Genomic DNA, 18269 nt, shown 5'->3' with positions numbered 1-18269 from the left:
CTTTAGAATGGCTGCCTTTCAGCTTGGTCTATAGAGGTACAAAGACTGAAATATGCTGCCTTTAGAATGGCTGCCTTTCAGCTTGGTCTATAGAGGTAAACAGACTGAACTATGCTGCCTTTAGAATGGCTCCAAATTGAAGGGAAAACAAAGGGATACAAAAGTTTAATTTCAAAACATTTTCAAATCACCTTTTTAAACACTCACACAGCAATTCAGACTACCACTGACTGAACATGTAAATACAAACACTCAGACACAGGCTTTCCCTTCAGATTGCTGCAGTGTGGCCTGTTCATCTGTACCATGACATCACAAAAGAGGAAGTCTCTCCAAAGTAATATCAGCCACATGAACATGTTCTTCTGAGGAATTGGAGGCCTGTGTCAGCTAGAGGCCTACAACACTATGGTGAAATATCTGGCAAACAGACTAAACACTTTCAAAGGGAAATTTAAAAAAATGTTAACTTCATATTCACCATCTTCAGCACCATCCCAACATGAACATATGTGTAAATGGCACGTTTCTATGTTTTGTAGCAAAAATAATAAAGAAAATAAGTGTTTCCAATGACATCATCAAACAATTAGTAGGCAATTAGTAGACAATACCTACTCATAATTGGTTAAAATCACACGATGCACACTGATGATGTCATTGGAAACACTTATCTCCCTCATATCTTTTTCCCCACAAAACATGGAAACACTATTTTCACATACGTTGATGTTGGGGTGGTGCTGGAGATGATGAATATGAAGTTGAAACATTTTGACATTTCCTTTAGATGTTTTAGTGCACATGCCCCCCCCCTCTCTCTTCCTGGGACAGGACAAGAAGTCCTCAGAGAAACGTCGTGGCAACAGCTCTGTAACCCCACTACCCCTCCTGAGTAACGACTTCACCAGAAGAAGGGAGGAGAGAAGTGAAACGGAAAAAAGAGGATAAAATAAGTAAGGTGCATGGGAGTGTACCAGGGTAATGGTTGTTGTCCAGGTCTCTGTCCCCCCTCAGGGTGAAGCCGTAGCCGGAGAGGCCACTACTGGAGGCCCAGGCTCCATAGAGCTCCTGGCTGAGGGTTAGGCCGCGGGCCGTCAGGTCTCTCTGGCCATTGTAGATCAACACCAGGCCACTCCGGTCCTCCCCTCCAAACGGACAACCCACCGCCACGTCTATGAGACAGAGAGGGGGGGGGGTATGACGGTAGGAAACACAGATAGAAACACAAAACAAACTCCAGTATGAGTTTTAAGGCTGGCCTCCTGAAGTGATACAGCAGACCAGCTCACATCAGCAGGAGAGAGGGATGAGAGAAAAAGAACGAGAGGGAGAGGGATGGTTTAGACATCATCAAGTGAAAGCCCCTGAGGGAGAGGTAAAGAGACTACCTAGGACTACCCCTCTCTCTTTCCATTTCCTTCTTTCTTTCTTTCTCTCTCTCTCTCTCTCTCTCTCTGTCCAAATGTATATGTCAAACATGTAGAACTGTCTAATAGGCACAGGCAGGAGATTCTGGGGCAGTGAGCAGCCGATGGTTACCCTCCACCAGTGATTGCCAGGTGTTAGTCCCCCTCCCCCACACACACTGCAACTCCCCACCTACATCATGTTCGCTGTAGGGAAAAATGGAGTTGAAAACTACAAACAGAGGGTTGTCATGGTTACACTGCTCTGTGATTATGAGGGAGGTAATCAGAGACACACACACACAGATATACACACACTACTGTATGATAAGGAGGGAGAACATCACGCATCACGCTTGCTTGCTCTGCAGTTTCCTGAGACTAATGGATCCTCTACTGATCTGTCCTGTGTGTGATCACCTCCACATTCCCAGTCTAACCCAGCCACACCCTGGCTGATGTATCAACCTAAGGACAAAAGCCTTTGAGTTCACTCAATGCATGTGTGTGCGTGTGTGTGTGTGTGCAGGCTTATCAAATCAAACTTAATTTGCCACATGTGCCGAATACAACAAGTGTAGACCTTACCGTGAAATGCTTACTTACAAGCCCTTAACCAACTGTGCAGTTCAAGAAGAGTTAAGAAAATATTTACCAAATAAACTACAGTAAAAAAATTATAAAAAGTAACACAATAACATAACAATAATGAGGCTATATACAGGAGGTGCCGAGTCAGTGTGAAGGGGTACAGGTTAGAGGTAATTTGTGCATGTAGGTAGGGGTGAAGTGACTATGCATAGATGATAAACAGCGAGTAGCAGCAGTGTGCAAAACAAATGGAGGATGTGGGGGTGGGGTCAATGTAAATGGTCCGGTGGCTATTTAATTAATCGTTCAGCAGTCTTATGGCTTGGGGGTAGAAGCTGTTAAACCTTTTAAGGATCGGCCCTTTTTTCAATATTCGCCTAAAATGACATACCCAAATCGAACCGACTGTAGCTCAGGCCCTGAAGAAAGGATATGCATATTATTGGTAACATTTGAAAGGAATGTAGGAGAATATAACACATTAGATCTGATAGAAGATAATACAAAGAAAAAAATTGTTTTTTAGTACCATCATTTTTGAAATGCAAGAGAAAGGCCATAATGTATTATTCCATCCCGGGTGCAATTTATATTTTGGCCACTAGATGGCAGCAATGTATGTGCAAAGTTTTAGACTGATCCAATGAACTATTGCATTTCTGTTCAAAATGTTGTGTCAAGACTGCCCAAATAAGCCTAATTTGTTTATTAATACTTTTTTATGTTCAAAACTCTGCACTCTCCTCAAACAATAGCATGGTATTCACTGTAATAGCTACTGTAAATTGGACAGTGTAGTTAGATTAACAATAATTTAAGCTTTCTGCTAATATCAGATATGTCTATGTCCTGGGAAATTTTCTTGTTACTTACAACCTCATGCTAATCGCATTAGCCTACGTTAGCTCAACTGTACCACAGGGGACCCACCAAGTTTGGAGCCTTTTGGTCCTAGAATTAGCACTCCGGTACAGCTTGCCGTGCGGTAGCAGAGAAAACAGTCTATGACTTGGGTGACTGGAATCTGACAATTTTATAGGCTTTCCTCTGACACCGCCTATCATATAGGTCTTGGTCAGATGCCAAGCAGTTGCCATACCAGGCGGTGATGCAACTGGTCAGGATGCTCTCGATGGTGCAGCTATAGAACTTTTTGAGGATCTGGGGACCCATGCCAAATCTTTTCTCCTGAGGGTGTCACGACTCCCACCGAAGGTGGCTCCTCTTCCTGTTTGGGCGGCGGTCGTCGTCACCGGTCTACTAGCTGCCACCGATCCCCTTTTCCTTTTCTGTTTGTTATGTCTTATTGGTTGCACCTGTTTCTTGTTTTAGTTTTGATTCAGGACTATTTAAGCCTGTTAGGCCCCCCTGTTTTTGTGCGGGCTTGTTCTCTGTTAGTCAAGGTTGTTGTGTGTTGTGCTCCCTGTCTGTTTGTGCCCTGTTTTGGGTTGGACACTTTCTTTGATATTTGCCTGTTGTTTTGGGCGTGTGTTGTGGATGCCGCAATAAAGCCTGGTTTTCCACATTATCCTCTGCTCTCTGCGCTTGACTCTGCACCCACCACTCCAGGCTGTGTGACAGAGGGGGGAAATATTTTGTTGTGCCCTCGGCACGACGGCCTTGGTGTGTTTGGACCATGATAGTTTGTTGGTGATGTGGACACCAAGGAACTTGAAACTCTCGACCCGCTCCACTACAGCCCCGGGGATGTTAATGGAGGACTGTTCGGCCCACCTTTTCCTGTAGTCCACGATCAGCTCCTTTGTCTTGCTCACATTGAGGGAGAGGTTGTTGTCTTAAATGTGCGTTTGAGTGACTGATTGAGTTATGCCTCCAACCTGATAGACATTGATTCAGGTTTATTGATTTAGTACTGATGATGATGATGGTGTGGAGGGAGTGGAGGGAGAGTGGCTCATTTTAAGAACATAAACACATACATAAATAACTAAGTAGGATTGTTATCATATGTTCACCAGAGAAATGCCTGAGGCTCCGAAAAGCATTTGGGCTCCAGACCTGAACGTGTTTGGGTGTCTGTGTGTGTGTGTGTGTGTATATATGTGTGTCACAGAAGGTTGGTGGCACCTTAATTGAGGAGGACAGGCTTGTGGTAATGGCTGGAGTGGAATGAGTGGAATGGTATCCAATATGTGTTTGATGCGAATCCATTTGCTCTGTTCCAGACATTATTATGATCCGTCCTCCCCTCATCTGCCTCCACTGGTGTGTGTGTTTAAGAAGCAAACACAACGAGAGGCAGAATGAACTCTGGGCAGCGGGACAGAAACTTCCAGATGCCCCTATCTTAGTTGACATCTGGAGATTAAAAATAACTCTCTCTCTGACACACACACACGCGCTCACACACCTCAAACCCTGCTCATCAGTACAGGAAGTGGGGGAAGAACTCCACAAGGAAACACTAACACCGCAATTCCTGATTGGCTGAAGAACCTTCGGTTTCCCCCATCGGAACATCTGATAAGATATCCGCTCTCCAAGACCAAACAACCAGAGATGAAGAGGAAACATATAAAAACCTCTGCCTACCAATACACTGGGAGTGGACACTGAACGGGAAGAAAGAGAGGGGAAAGACACACACACACACACACACACACACACACACACACACACACACACAGCTTACCGTTGTATCCGTCCTGGTTGAGGTCTCCTAGCGGGGCGATGGCAGTGCCAAAGCGTCCAAAGGTGTGTGTTCCCGTCAGGAGAAGGGGCTCGGAGAAGGTGAGCGGGGAGTGCTGGAGGTACAGGTAGACACGGCCCACCTCCTTGGGTTTACTCTCCCTCTCTCTCTCCATGTAGAGAGGTGCTCCTACCAGTACATCATCATACCTGGGGGAAAGATACACAGCTTTAGAATACACACACACAGAGGGCAGCACGCACACACACACACACACACACACACACACACACACACACACACACACACACACACACACACATAGCTTAGTGTGTTATACAGACATGTCAGAAAGGATGTGGTCTGGCTCCAGAAATAGAGTTCAGTAATCAGAATCAGAGAACAAGCTACAGCTGGAACACATACTAACAATCCTCTCCCTCTCATTCCCCCCTCGCCCACTCAACTGTCTTCATTCTTTGCTCGGACTAAACAATTATTTCACTGCAAGAACCATGAAGATCTGTAGGGACAGGAAGAGAGGGAAGAAGTGGCAAAGTGGCAGACAGAGAGATGAGAGAGAAAAGCTAAGCCCCTTAAATTGAAAATTAAATTGAGAGAGCGAGCGAGAGAGCGAGAGAAAGTGATAGAAAAGGTGAGAGAGACAGACAGACAACTCACCCATCTCCGTTGAGGTCAGTAACGGCCACAGAATAGCCAAAGTAGGAAGCCATCTGACAAAACATTTCACAACATGACTCTACAGTCAGGGATGTACAGCAGTGCTATAAAGTAGTCAGGTAAAAGATTAATAGCAGTGTGTGTATGTGTGTGTGTATGTGTATGTGTGTGACGTTACTGTGTGTTACTGACCTGCTCTCCTGTGAAGTTCATGATGAATGTCAGATTAGTGGAGTTAATCACAGCTACCTGAAACAGGACACAAGAGTCACACACCTAATACGGGTACACACATGCATCATGCAAACGCATTCGCAGGATGTAATGAGCTGAAATAGAAACAGAATTCTTCAGCCCAAAACTCTTTGTTTCCCTCTGCCTGGTCCCCCTTCCCCCTGTCTCGCCCCTTCAACCCCCCATTGTCCCCATTGCCTTACCCCCTCCCCTCCTCTGTTCCGTACCCTCCATTTCCATAACCCCAGATGTGGGGGAGACAGAGGGGTTGGGAATTCCTTCAAAAGACCTACAATAACAACCACATGGAGACAGCCAGGGGCTACACACACTCACCCATAAACATGTGCACGCACTCACAAAGTTAGAGAGACAAACAAATACACAAAACACCAACAAATATAGAGAAACAGACAGGCGGACAGGCAGACGGACGGACATACACACAGACAGTCGCTCGGAATGACAGACAGAGAGAGGCAGACAGAGGGAAAGACATGTGCAGACACTTAACTCCCTGGCCCCCCCTCCTCCGCCTCTCTCTCAGGGGTGTCAGGCTGGTTGTCTTCCCAGGTCTGAGAGGCTTAACGTGGGCTGACAGCTACTCTAGTCTCATCAGGCCAAACAGACCTAACCCTGACGCCCACTGACCACAAATGTGAGGGCTACCGGCCCCAGAGCCTGTTGACACAACCTCGCAGTCTTGTCTGCTCTGAATACATCTCTATCTAGGTTTCAGTGTCTGTCAGTGTGTGCGTGTGTGTGTGTGCGTGTGTGTGAGCAGGCAATGAGCTGTGTGTTAGAGGTGAGGGGTCATGTGTGTGTCAGGGAAAGGGGTCAGGCTGGGTCAGCTCTCATGGAGAGGAAGTTGTGTGTCATTTAGGAGAGTCCAGGACACACACAAACACACACAGATAGGACTGTGTTGTGGTCAGATTGGGGGGAGTTGTTGTTGCTAAGCGATAGTAACTAGGAATGGAATTCTACTTTGGAAACATTTCCTCTCTGGACACACAGGAATTTTAAAATTCAATACTTACATATACTGTGTGTGTGTGTGTGCGTGTGTGTGTGCGTGCGTGCGTGTGTGTGTGTGGTTGTGTGCTGTTATGCATGCTTGTGATTCTGTACTTACATATCCAAAGTTCTGTGCCCCTCTCGGAACACCAGCTATCAGCTCTGGAAAGGAGAGAGGAACACACATTACATCACACTGCCTGCCTGCTTTTCTGTCTGCCTGTCTGGATGCCTGCCTTTCAGTGTGTCTCTCTCTCTAGGCCACCCTGACTGAAGACACTAAAAGCTGAAGAAAGATATACCTCCCCCAACCCTGTTCCCAGTACAGACCAGACCAGAAACCCAAGCCAGCAAGCTCCAGCTTTAAGGAATTCAAAGATGAGACCACAACCAGCCTACAACCACAATAAAATCATAATACAACCATGTGTCAACCTTTGGTTTGGCACTTGGTGCCATGTTTTAATTAGGAAGATGTAGGAGGCAGAACATACGGTTTTGTAGCAAGTTACATTTCTTGGTTAGTTTGCAGTGTAATTACTAGTTAGTTACGGTTCATGGGAGTAGCCTCTGAAACCCTGCAAGCACCAAACACACAGAGATGAAAGTGTTGTATTTTACCTTGCTCCGAGTCTCCTGTGAATTCCCCCACTGCCACAGAGTAACCTGCAGACAAGAGAGATATATTAGTGAGTGAGCGTGTGAGTGTTTGTGTGTGTAGATGAAACTGTGTGTGTGTGTTACCTAGGTAGCTGTCATCATGGGTATCAGCTGCAGCGTGTGTGTGTTTCTCTCCAGGGACTCTCCTGAGCACGGCTTTCAGAGAGTAACCATTCAATATCTCTGCTACGCCTGCAGTCATCACCTGACCTGGAGAGAGAAAGGAACACACAATGGTCAACTAACGAACAGGCCAACCCCAGACCCAATGAGGAGCAATAACTTCCGCACTGTCAGTCTATCATACACACATGCACGCCCTCACACACACTGTCAGTCTATCATACACACATGCACGCCCTCACACACACTGTCAGTCTATCATACACACATGCACGCCCTCACACACACTGTCAGTCTATCATACACACATGCACGCCCTCACACACACTGTCAGTCTATCATACACACATGCACGCCCTCACACACACTGTCAGTCTATCATACACACATGCACGCCCTCACACACACTGTCAGTCTATCATACACACATGCACGCCCTCACACACACTGTCAGTCTATCATACACACATGCACGCCCTCACACACACTGTCAGTCTATCATACACACATGCACGCCCTCACACACACTTTCCTGCCATTTGTTATGAAACTCACAGGTATGAGGTGCTCTTCCCTGAGGAACACTGAAACACCTCTTAGGCAGGAGTTAGAATGACACACACATACACACTTTCTCTCTCTCGCTCTCTCTCTGCTATTGTAGCAAATGCTGTGCGATGGAGGGGGAGGTCAGACAAACATAGGCCTACTGCTTTATCTCCAGCTGCCCTCAACCTCACATCAATCCTCCTTAATGTGGTGGGTCCTGGCAGAGAGAAATCGCCCCTGTCTCAGACTCCCACTTTTCCTAACTCCCTTCAGACTTGGACGCTAAGCCTAAATACAGACGCATACCTACACAGACCCTAACCCAAGTCACAGACTTACAAAGACAGACCTTCTACTCAGACAAGACAGACCCTCTTCACAGACCGTAACCACAGACACAGACCCTCTCCACACACACACACACACACACACACACACACACACACACACACACACACACACACACACACACACACACACACTCCACAGACAGCTCCTAACCCTAATTACAGAAACAGACCCCTAACCCTCTGCAGACTTCCTCATTACTGATAGTATAAGAGGTTCCTTCAGATCCTCTGATAATAAGCTGTATAAAAGGCTTCCCATAATAACTCAGCATAATCACCTGTGATAATTGCTGTATATTAGAGACAATAAACTCTCTGCTCAGAGCTTTTATAAACATCTAGAGGAAGTGTTTAAACACCAGGAAGCTGAGCCAAGCTGAGGGCAACGACATGCACACACACACAAACGCTTATGCACACAAACCAGGGGCATAGAGAGATCATAAACCACCTTCAACAAAGGATTAATACAACATAATATGAAGTCATAAAAATACTCACTGACTTTCCATCTCTCTTTCTCTCTCTCACCCACTTCTGTCTCTCGCTCCATTTTGAAGGCATATTGTAACATCTGCATCCAACTCACACCCTCAAACACGTAGATCCCCTGAACGCAGCTCACTCTCCAGATCCCAATCACCCGAATTCTGATCACCTGTTCACACACCTGTATGTCATTATAACGCACTATTTGGCGCCCCATCACTGTGAGGTATTTTTTGTTTTGTGACACACGTCTTTCTGCGCTGGTTTTTCCTGTGATTTACTCCTCCCGTGTATGATAGTCTTTGCCTGCCTCACTAACGACGCCTTTTGCATATTCCCTGCCTGTACCTTAGCCTATCAGATTTCCTGTCATCTACATATTGCCTGATCTCCCGGACGACGTTACCAGCCTTTTCACTGCCTGTACTGTTGCCTTGTTGGACCCCCTGTGTATGACCTTCTGCCTGCCCCTGGACCCAGCTACCTGCCTCCTCCTGTGGTCCTTTACAATAAACACCTGCTACACCCTGCGCTTGAAACTAGCTCTCTGTCTACCATCATATTCATTACACATATGGCAGACATAGTAGGCAGTTCTTGTTGTAAAAGCATGTTCCTATCCTCTTTCGTTTTCAAAATGAATTAAGCGACTGGAGCGATAGGGCACAGAGGTTAACATGATGTGACCGTGATAAAAGGAGGAGCGTTTACTACCCTGTATTAGTAACTGTCTCTCATAAACACACAAATGCACACTTGCATGCACACTCACCGTCACACACACACACAGCTGTGTGCTAATATCACCTCAATGAAGATAAGCAAGGAGACATCAGGACAGGAGAGACAGGAAGAGTAACCCCTCCCACCATGCCCCCCACAGCACACACACACCCACACACTTTCCAACTTCAAGGTCCACTGTGAAGCAGGTGTCTGCCCTCCAACACACACTAATTATCAGGGTGAGTGGGCGTTCCTGCACACCCCATTTCCCTCTGATAAGCTCATTACAACTGAGACTAGACTCACTAAAACACTTCCTATCAGAGAGAGAGGAGGCAGGGGCTCTCACTCTACATTGTCCTAATCTGGCTTCTCCTGGGATCAAACTGCACACCAGGAATGAGAGAAATGAACTGGAGCAGTGCTTAATCAAATACTATGTGAATCCAGGTTTGGTGCAGGAATGTGCCTTGATCGTGCTGCTAAACTCATCTCTTTCTCCCTCTCTCTGCCTCTTTTTTGCAATTCTATTGTTTCACATAGAGGGAGCTAATGTTACCTTGCCAGTAGAAGCTGCCAGGTCCACCCACCACCAGTGTCCCCTCCTGAGGAAGAGAAAGTCTGGGTCAGTCCAGGGATAGGATAACTTCCTCAAGACTGGACAAAAGCTGAATTTAAAGTGCATTCGGAAAGTATTCAGACTTTCATATTTTGTTACATTACAGCCTTACTCTAAAGTTGATTCAATAGTTTTTCCCCCCACCTCATTAATCTACACACAATACCCCATAATGACAAAGCAAAAACAGGTTATTAGATATTTTTGCAAATGTATTAAAAATAAATAAGCTGAAATATCACATTTACATAAGTATTCAGACTCAGTACTTTGTTGAAGCACCTTTGCCAGCAATTACAGTCTTGAGTCTTCTTGGGTACGATGCTACAAGCTTGGCACATCTGTATTCGGGGAGTTTTTGCCATTGTTCTCTGCAGATCCTCTCAAGCTCTGTCAGGTTGAATGGGGAGCATCGCTGCACAACTATTTTCACGTCTCTCTAGAGATGTCCGATCGGGTTCAAGTCTGGGCTCTGGCAGGGCCACTCAAGGACATTCAGAGACTTGTCCCGAAGTCAGTCCTGCGTTGTCTTGGCTGTGTGCTTAGGCTTGTTGTCCTGTTGGAAGGTGAACCTTCGCCCCAGTCTGAAGTCCTGAGTGCTCTGGAGCAGGTTTTCTTCAAGGATCTCTCTGTACTTTACTTTGCTTCTTTCCCTCGATCCTGACTAGTCTCCCAGTCCCTGCCGCCAAAAAACATCCCCACAGCATGATGCTGCCACCAGCATGCCACACCGTAGGAATGGTTCCAGGTTTCCTCCAGACGTGACACTTGGCATTCAGGTCTAATAGTTCAATCTTGGTTTCATCAGACCAGAGAATCTTGATTCTTATGGTCTGATAGTCCTTTAGGTGACTTTTGGCGAACTCCAAGCAGACTGTCTGGCCTCTCTCATCTTGTGGGAGAACTTGCACAATTGGTGGCTGACTAAATACTTTTTGTCCCACTGTAAGTGACGATACTTAATCTACCTGTGTCAAACCAAATTCAATGCACTTTAAAGGCCCAGTGCAGTTAGAAACATGATTTCCCTGTGTTTGAAAAGACCATCTGAAATGTCAGCCTATTTTGTTGGGATGTAGTTTTGGCCTGTCTGGTGTCATCACCAGGTAGTACATTAGTTAATAGAACAATAAGAAAGTCAGTTCCAAAACTCTCTGCCAATAACATCTAATTTTCAGTTTTCCCCTCTCCACTCAGACCACTCCCAGACAGTTATAGCAAAATTATTGCTTTGAAATTGCTCTTTGCTAAGAAGCTGTTTTTGTTTATTTTTACCCTTTTAATCGGAAACAATCACAGTAAGGTACTTCATTGTTACCCAAACATTTTTTAATATTCAGATAAAAATGGCTGCATTGGACCTTGAACTGGCCTAGCTCATCCTGATTTACCTGTATACACTGATTGATAAACTGTGAAGAAACAATCATAAAAGACAATGTCTGTGTGTTTCTCTCTCTCTCTCTCTGTGTGTGTGTGTGTGTGTGTGTGTGTACACTGTCTTCAGTCGTCCATGTGTACTTCCTGTTGAAAATGACAGCTTCCTGTACAAGAGGGTACATTGAGCAGAGAGGCAGAGGGTTCAGATATTCACATGAGCAAGGCCCTCTGTGATTGAAACAGACAAAGTTGCATGCCTCCTAGCTCCCTCCCCTCTAACCCTGATTGTGTGTCTTTCTGTAGCCCTGAGAAGGGAGGAGTCAAACAAAGAGAAAGTGAGGATGAAGAGGGAGGCTGTTATGACAAACAGGTCTTTTTACACATACGTCTCGGAATATGTTGACTCGGCTGTGATTGTGTGTTAGAAAATAACTAAGGGGTTCTCTCTGTATTGAGGATGTCATGACATGGACAGTGATGAGGATGTCATGACATGGACAGTGATGAGGATGTCATGACATGGACAGTGATGAGGATGTCATGACATGGACAGTGATGAGGATGTCATGACATGGACAGTGATGAGGATGTCATGACATGGACAGTGATGAGGATGTCATGACATGGACAGTGATGAGGATGTCATGGCATGGACAGTGATGAGGATGTCATGACATGGACGGTGATGAGGACGTCACGTGGATAGTGATGGTTGTTACCTTGGTGAAGTCCACACTGAACCCGGCCTGGCAGAAACCCTGTCCCTCCGGGTCTGGATCATCTGACAAACACAATCACACACCATATCAGATCATTGTTTCAACCCTCCTATGATGAATTGTTATTAGTTGAAGTGTTCCACAAAGTCTGACCCTGGCCCTCCAAGTAGCTCGAACTTTACCTCTCCACTATTCCATATGTCCAAACTCTATGTGGAAGAAATCAGAGTGTATGGTGTGTGTGTGTGTGTGTGTATAAATCTGGCTGATAATGAATCATTCCCCATGTTCCAGAGGCACCCCGAGGAGAGGTGAAATGAGTCGTAACTACTCACACACACGCGCACACGCACACACACATACTGACTGCTATGTGTGTTAGCTGGAGTGTGTACGCTCGGAGGTCATAAATCCACATTAAATTCTAAACAGGAAGCTCCCAGAGAGAATTGTTGAAATACACACACTGGGTTGGAAACATTACAGTGACTGAGTGTGTGTGTGTGTGTGTGTCTGTGTGTGTGTGTGTGTGTGTGTGTGTGTGTGTGTGTGTGTGTGTGTGTGTGTGTGTGTGTGTGTGTGTGTGTGTGTGTGTGTAGATATGTGTATGTGTGCGTGTGCGAGCGCAGGTGTGCTGGGTTTGTACAGTAGCATTGTGCGTCCAACCCCCTTGGGACCATCACGTTGATCTCAATAAAAACTGTCCAGTAGAGTAAAATGTTTTATGTTTTCCATTTAGGTTGTTTGATGTCGATGTTGTAGAATATCACTGACAACATAAAACAAACCCTTAAATAACCTCCAGAATCACTAAAACACCAGACGGGTGTGTGTGCGCGCGCGTGTGTGTGTGTGTGTGCGTGTGTGTGTGTGTGTGTGTGTGTGTGTGTGTGTGTGTGTGTGTGTGTGTGTGTGTGCGTGCGTGTGTGTGTGTGTCAGGATGTTTGTGTAGAGAGTCAATAATAAGAGTTGTGCATTAGGTTGGACGGTATTCAGATTTTCATATTGTCATACCTTCCTTCTCTCATACCGGGATTTACAATATTACCGGCATAGAACACAAGGGGGGGGGTAAAAATGCAAGAAAAGCCCATTGGGCCTCTATTACCAGAATGCTAATAAAATTTGCACAAACTAATAGCGAAATTACATAGCTAAATGCTAACGGGCGAAAATGAACATAAACTAATTGCAGACAGGCAAATACAGCTCATAAAGTTATCCAAGCATAGCAAGTAGCTACCGAATGTCATTTCCGGTGAGTTCGGACGTTTCCAAGCAAAAGTAAACAAGAGATGTTGTGCAAATGAAAAGTTGTGACGCGTGCTTTTCTAAAAGAAGAGCAGCATGTGTACACGGAGTAGATGGGGAGATGAACGGGGGGGGAACAAAACATTGGTAGAAGCCCAGCAGCTATAAAAAAAAAAACAGCAGCTATACAGACAACTCATCCAGAGCTCGTTGACTTCTGGCAGAAAGCCATTATTTAGCAGTGATTTGCATCCAAGTGTAACTTCATCACCTCATGTGCGCTGCACAACAGAGACTCGCCAATAGATATAGAAAGTTATGGACTCATCAGCTCGCTTTCTCCCGTGGTGCTATTTAAAAAACAAACACGTGACTGGCTCAACTGTTCTGGGGAACTACTGTAAGCTTCATCTAAAATATTGTGACAGGTTAAAATGAAGAACGCAATCTGCTTTATCTCCTAAGGTATTGCACAAGTTGACTGCAGGTAATAACTTAAAAAGTTGCTACAAATATTCAAATGAATTGAAAAACTTTTGTTTTGACAGTATTGAAAAACCATCCCGTGGCTTTTTTCCAAATACACCAGTATACGGTATATACGGTATACCGCCTAAGACTAGTTGTGTGTTCCAGTGGGTGTTTACAAATGGCCACCTGATAGTGACCTTAGTGTGTGTGTGAACTCACTGGTCCTACAGGGTGAGTATTCTGCGTAGGCGCTGAAGTTCTGCACGGCAACATAGCAGGTTCCTACCGGGTCCTTCTCACCGTTCACCTTCACAGTACGCCAGTGGTAGAGAGGAGCACAGGCCTAGACACACACACACACACACACACACACACACACACACACGATACATGTATATGACTGGTTCAAAGTGTATTAGTTAGTCATAGCACTGGTGGTTTACATCTATGACTAGTTAGACAGAATATCATTCCTCACCACCACTTTGCCTTTGTGAGTTCTAACTGAGGCTCCAAACCACTGGTGTGACTTGAACTCCAGAGGCTCCCTGCTGCCATTAACCTTAATCATCCTGTTATCTATAGAGAGAGATGGGGGAGGGAGGAGGGAAAGAGGGAGAGAGTTTTATTATGTCATCAATCAACCTGGCCCAGCCCTAATAGGTCTAGTCTCTGTACAACATGGGTCATGCCTGCCTATACACCATGGAAGGCCCAGATTTGTTAGCTAACTAAAGTAACATGGACATCACTAACTTAAAAAAAAAGATGTTTCTATTGAAGTTTCTAGAAATACACCTTGATCTTTAATGTCCATTACATGCTCAAAATGTGCATTACTGTGTGTGTGTGTGTGTGTGTGTGTGTGTTAGCCTGCTCCAATGCAGATCCTTTCCTGTGTTATTGAAGGCCAGCTGGGCCTGTTTAGAGAGACGGAGTCTCTACGCCTCATAAAACACCAGCAGCCTACACACACACACTGAAGACTGCAGTTTCTCCCGGCCCATTCTAGACGACAAGGTAAGAATGAGATGAGCTAATTATGAAATTTGAGTGAGCTATCCCCATATGTCTTGTGTCATGTTTTGTCATTAGAATGACCTCATGCACACCTGCACACAGCTGGAGTGTGTAAGTGGCTACTTCTCTTCCCTTTAACTGCACCAGGCCAGGCGCACCACAGCCCTGCCACTGATCACCATAATGCACCCTCTCTAGTCTAATTTGCTTAATTCCTTCAATCTCTCTCTCCTTCCCCCTGTATGGCTCTATGTGTGTGTGTGTGTGTGTGTGTGTGTGTGTGTGTGTGTGTGTGTGTGTGTGTGTGTGTGTGTGTGTGTGTATGTGTGTGTGATGATAGATTATATGCGTGGGTGTGTCTGTCTCTTATGTCGCTGGTTTGAACCTGTATTAATGAGGCTACAGTAACCTTAGCCATATCCACCACACACACACACACACACACACACACACACACACACACACACACACACACACACACACACACACACAAATCTGAAGATCTAATAAAAAGCAGACATCCCCTCCTTCCCCCCTCTTATCCCCTCCAGTCTCACAGTCTCAGAGGGAAAATGAATTCCCATGTGCTCACAGTTTAGCCCCCCTAGCCCGCTGACTGCTTCTTACACACTCACACTTTACCCCTCCCCCAGGATAATTGAGAGCGAGAGAGAGAGAGAGAGAGAGAGAGAGAGAGAGAGAGAGAGAGAGAGAGAGAGAGAGAGAACGATAGTGGAGGAGTTATTAATCTCTATGAAATTGATTGCCCATCCTATCAGAATAGACCAGTTAGTGCAACAGGAAGTATTTTTTCAATAAAGAAACAGAGGTGACAGGACCGAATTCCAGACAGACAGATGCATTCAGCCACCACCCACCGACATATCCTTCTCATAGACATGAATAGTAGTTATTTTTCTATGGCCCTCTTCATACACACTCCAGCTGACAAAGACCATGTGGATCATAACACACACAGACACACGCACGCACGCACGCACACACACACACACACACACACACACACACACACACACACACACACACACACACACACACACACACACACATTAGTGGTGAGGGCGCTCTCTTGTGTTCTGTTATTTGTCCGGATGTATGTAAGTGCATCGGGTGAAATTACACTTCTAACAGGAACACAAAACACACATGTACAGTTCTTCTGTGCTCCTGAAACCTGAAGCCAACCACATGGGCAGGAGTTAACCCCTTCATACTCACTCATTAACTTTGTGAGAGCAAAACTAGCACATACACACACACACACACACATCATACACACAGGTACACCGCATGGTGTAACTCACTGGCGTTGTCGAAGGGTATCTGTGTGCAGCTGTAGGGTTGCTTGGTGGGGTCAGGGTTTAGGGGATAGGGACAGTAGTAGACAGCTCCTCCCTCTATGATGCCTGGCTGGGATGTGTTGGCCTTGGGCGCTCCCACCAACACACTCAACCTGCAGGGACAGTCATGACAGAGATATAATGCCACTAACCGAATGTTCACATACAAAACTTAACAGAAAGAAATTGTCTTTAACACACAAAGACCCACACACTCTGAGAGAGAGAGAGAGAGAGAGAGAGAGAGAGAGAGAGAGAGAGAGAGAGAGAGTGAGAGTATTAAACATTCATTGGGCAAGACACATTAATATTTTAGTCATTTAGCAGAAGCTCTTATCCAGAGCATAGAACTAAGGAGCTGAAACAAGAATCATGATAGGAGCATCTTGGTAATAAAACAGCCCTCAGTTTGTTTACAAATCCCAGCGCTCATCACAGTCAGCACAGAAAGCACAAGTACAGTAGGCTACTAGCAATATGACATATTGTTTCCTGTAGTCTTGGTGGGCTTGGAAAACTCCCAACAGCTTACTATTCTGTGACATTTGTTACTGTATTTGTGTTCACTAGCAAGACGAATTTCCTGTTGAAATAATGATATTTTATTATACTATTTTATTAGGAGAAAGAACCCATCTCTCTGTCCGGACATGTTGTTTCGGGGAATCCAAACTTAATTCATATTAACCCAACATGAACCCGCAGACCTTTGTAGGCTGTTCGAAATTGAAATTAAGAACATAAAAAATGCAATGTTTTAAACTGATAGTAGTGGTCTCGGACTGTTTCGGACTCACGTGCTGCTTTCGGGGGTCGGTCGGTAGAAGTCCACGGAGTAACCAAAGTAGCTCCCCTCTGGTCCTCGGTACACCGCAGGGCGCTCCGCATGCAGGTTGAAGCCCGAGACAACCGAAAGGACAGGCCATAGCACCGACACCACGCGACACAACATCCCACCAAATGCATACATCCTATAGGCACACATTAACACCTTCCCCGCAGCCAGACCAGTAGTCTATCACACCGCTCGAATCCCTTAGCAAGGAGAGAGATGATAGGCGAGATGGAGGGAGAGAGATGTTTCTGTCCAGCCAGGTGAGTTATCTCAAGTTGTGCGTGCCCGTGCGTTCCGCTCTCGCCGCTGTCTCCCACACTAGGCACTCACACACACTCTCCGCCGGGTCAGATCTCTTGATGCTCTCACTCACACACACTCTAAACTCCTCTACAGTCTGTAGACAGACTCTCCTGTCGCTGCGGCAGCGCGCTTCTATTCTGTGCGCGCCCCCGTTGCACAACACTTCGACCCACTTCAAGACCGTACCCAGACCACATCAAAACGCGCGCCAAGTGGCTGCATCATAAAGCTATCGTTTTATATGGAGGGAAAAAAGCAATTTTCTCCATTCGTAGGTTTGGATCGAGAAGCAATAATACTATAAAGTGGATGTATTAATTATTTCTCTCTCTCTTTCTTGCTCGCTCACTCACACGCACGCACGCACAATAGTCCTATAATATGGCATGACCTCAGTCAGTGTGGTGATACTGATTGAAGTCTGATATTACAGATCTCGCGTTTCGCGGCGTTTTATTATTAAACCGTTTATTCTGACCGCGCGGGTTTAATTAGGTGCGTTTCCTTCCATTAAAGAATAATCACCGGTAATTATCTTGCGTAATTATTACTGAAGTCTAAAGTTAAACACGCCAGCCCGCGGACTAAAACTAAAGATGGGTTAGGCCTAACACGTTGTGTGTGTGTGTCTAAATGTGTTTGTGTGTGTAGGCCTATGTGCGTGTGTGTGTGTGTGATGGGTTTTCACGGCACGCGTTACCAGTCCCCTGTCCTGCGCGAGTCCTCTCCTAAAAGTGAAGCTATAAATAAATTCGTAACCTATTCTGATCCACACACAACTTGTGTGTGTGTTGTAGACATCTTGCCTGCATAGCCTACATCCTGTACAGT

At 45.6% G+C, this 18269-nt stretch overlaps 1 protein-coding gene across 1 annotated transcript in view; it reads right to left on the bottom strand.

Annotated features, from left to right (window-relative positions):
- LOC115140966 (integrin, alpha 8) overlaps nt 1–17552 on the bottom strand; it is a 62077-nt gene extending 44525 nt beyond the window's left edge. Inside the window, exons 1-13 of the mRNA XM_065000037.1 lie at nt 17098–17552; nt 16265–16413; nt 14398–14498; nt 14139–14262; nt 12198–12259; nt 10039–10084; nt 7327–7452; nt 7204–7248; nt 6701–6744; nt 5524–5580; nt 5332–5384; nt 4654–4859; nt 978–1175 (exon numbers count right to left, since the gene is read on the bottom strand). Of these exons, the coding sequence (XP_064856109.1) occupies nt 978–1175; nt 4654–4859; nt 5332–5384; nt 5524–5580; nt 6701–6744; nt 7204–7248; nt 7327–7452; nt 10039–10084; nt 12198–12259; nt 14139–14262; nt 14398–14498; nt 16265–16413; nt 17098–17285 (1399 nt within the window). The 5' untranslated portion in view covers nt 17286–17552. The remainder of the gene's footprint in view (nt 1–977; nt 1176–4653; nt 4860–5331; nt 5385–5523; nt 5581–6700; nt 6745–7203; nt 7249–7326; nt 7453–10038; nt 10085–12197; nt 12260–14138; nt 14263–14397; nt 14499–16264; nt 16414–17097) is intronic.
- Nucleotides 17553–18269: the final 717 nt, after the last annotated feature.

The sequence above is a fragment of the Oncorhynchus nerka genome, linkage group LG14 (assembly GCF_034236695.1).
Source record: "Oncorhynchus nerka isolate Pitt River linkage group LG14, Oner_Uvic_2.0, whole genome shotgun sequence".
NCBI classification, from domain to species: domain Eukaryota; kingdom Metazoa; phylum Chordata; class Actinopteri; order Salmoniformes; family Salmonidae; genus Oncorhynchus; species Oncorhynchus nerka.
Note: the sequence above shows the minus strand (reverse complement) of the source record. Positions and strands in the feature narration are given on the sequence as shown.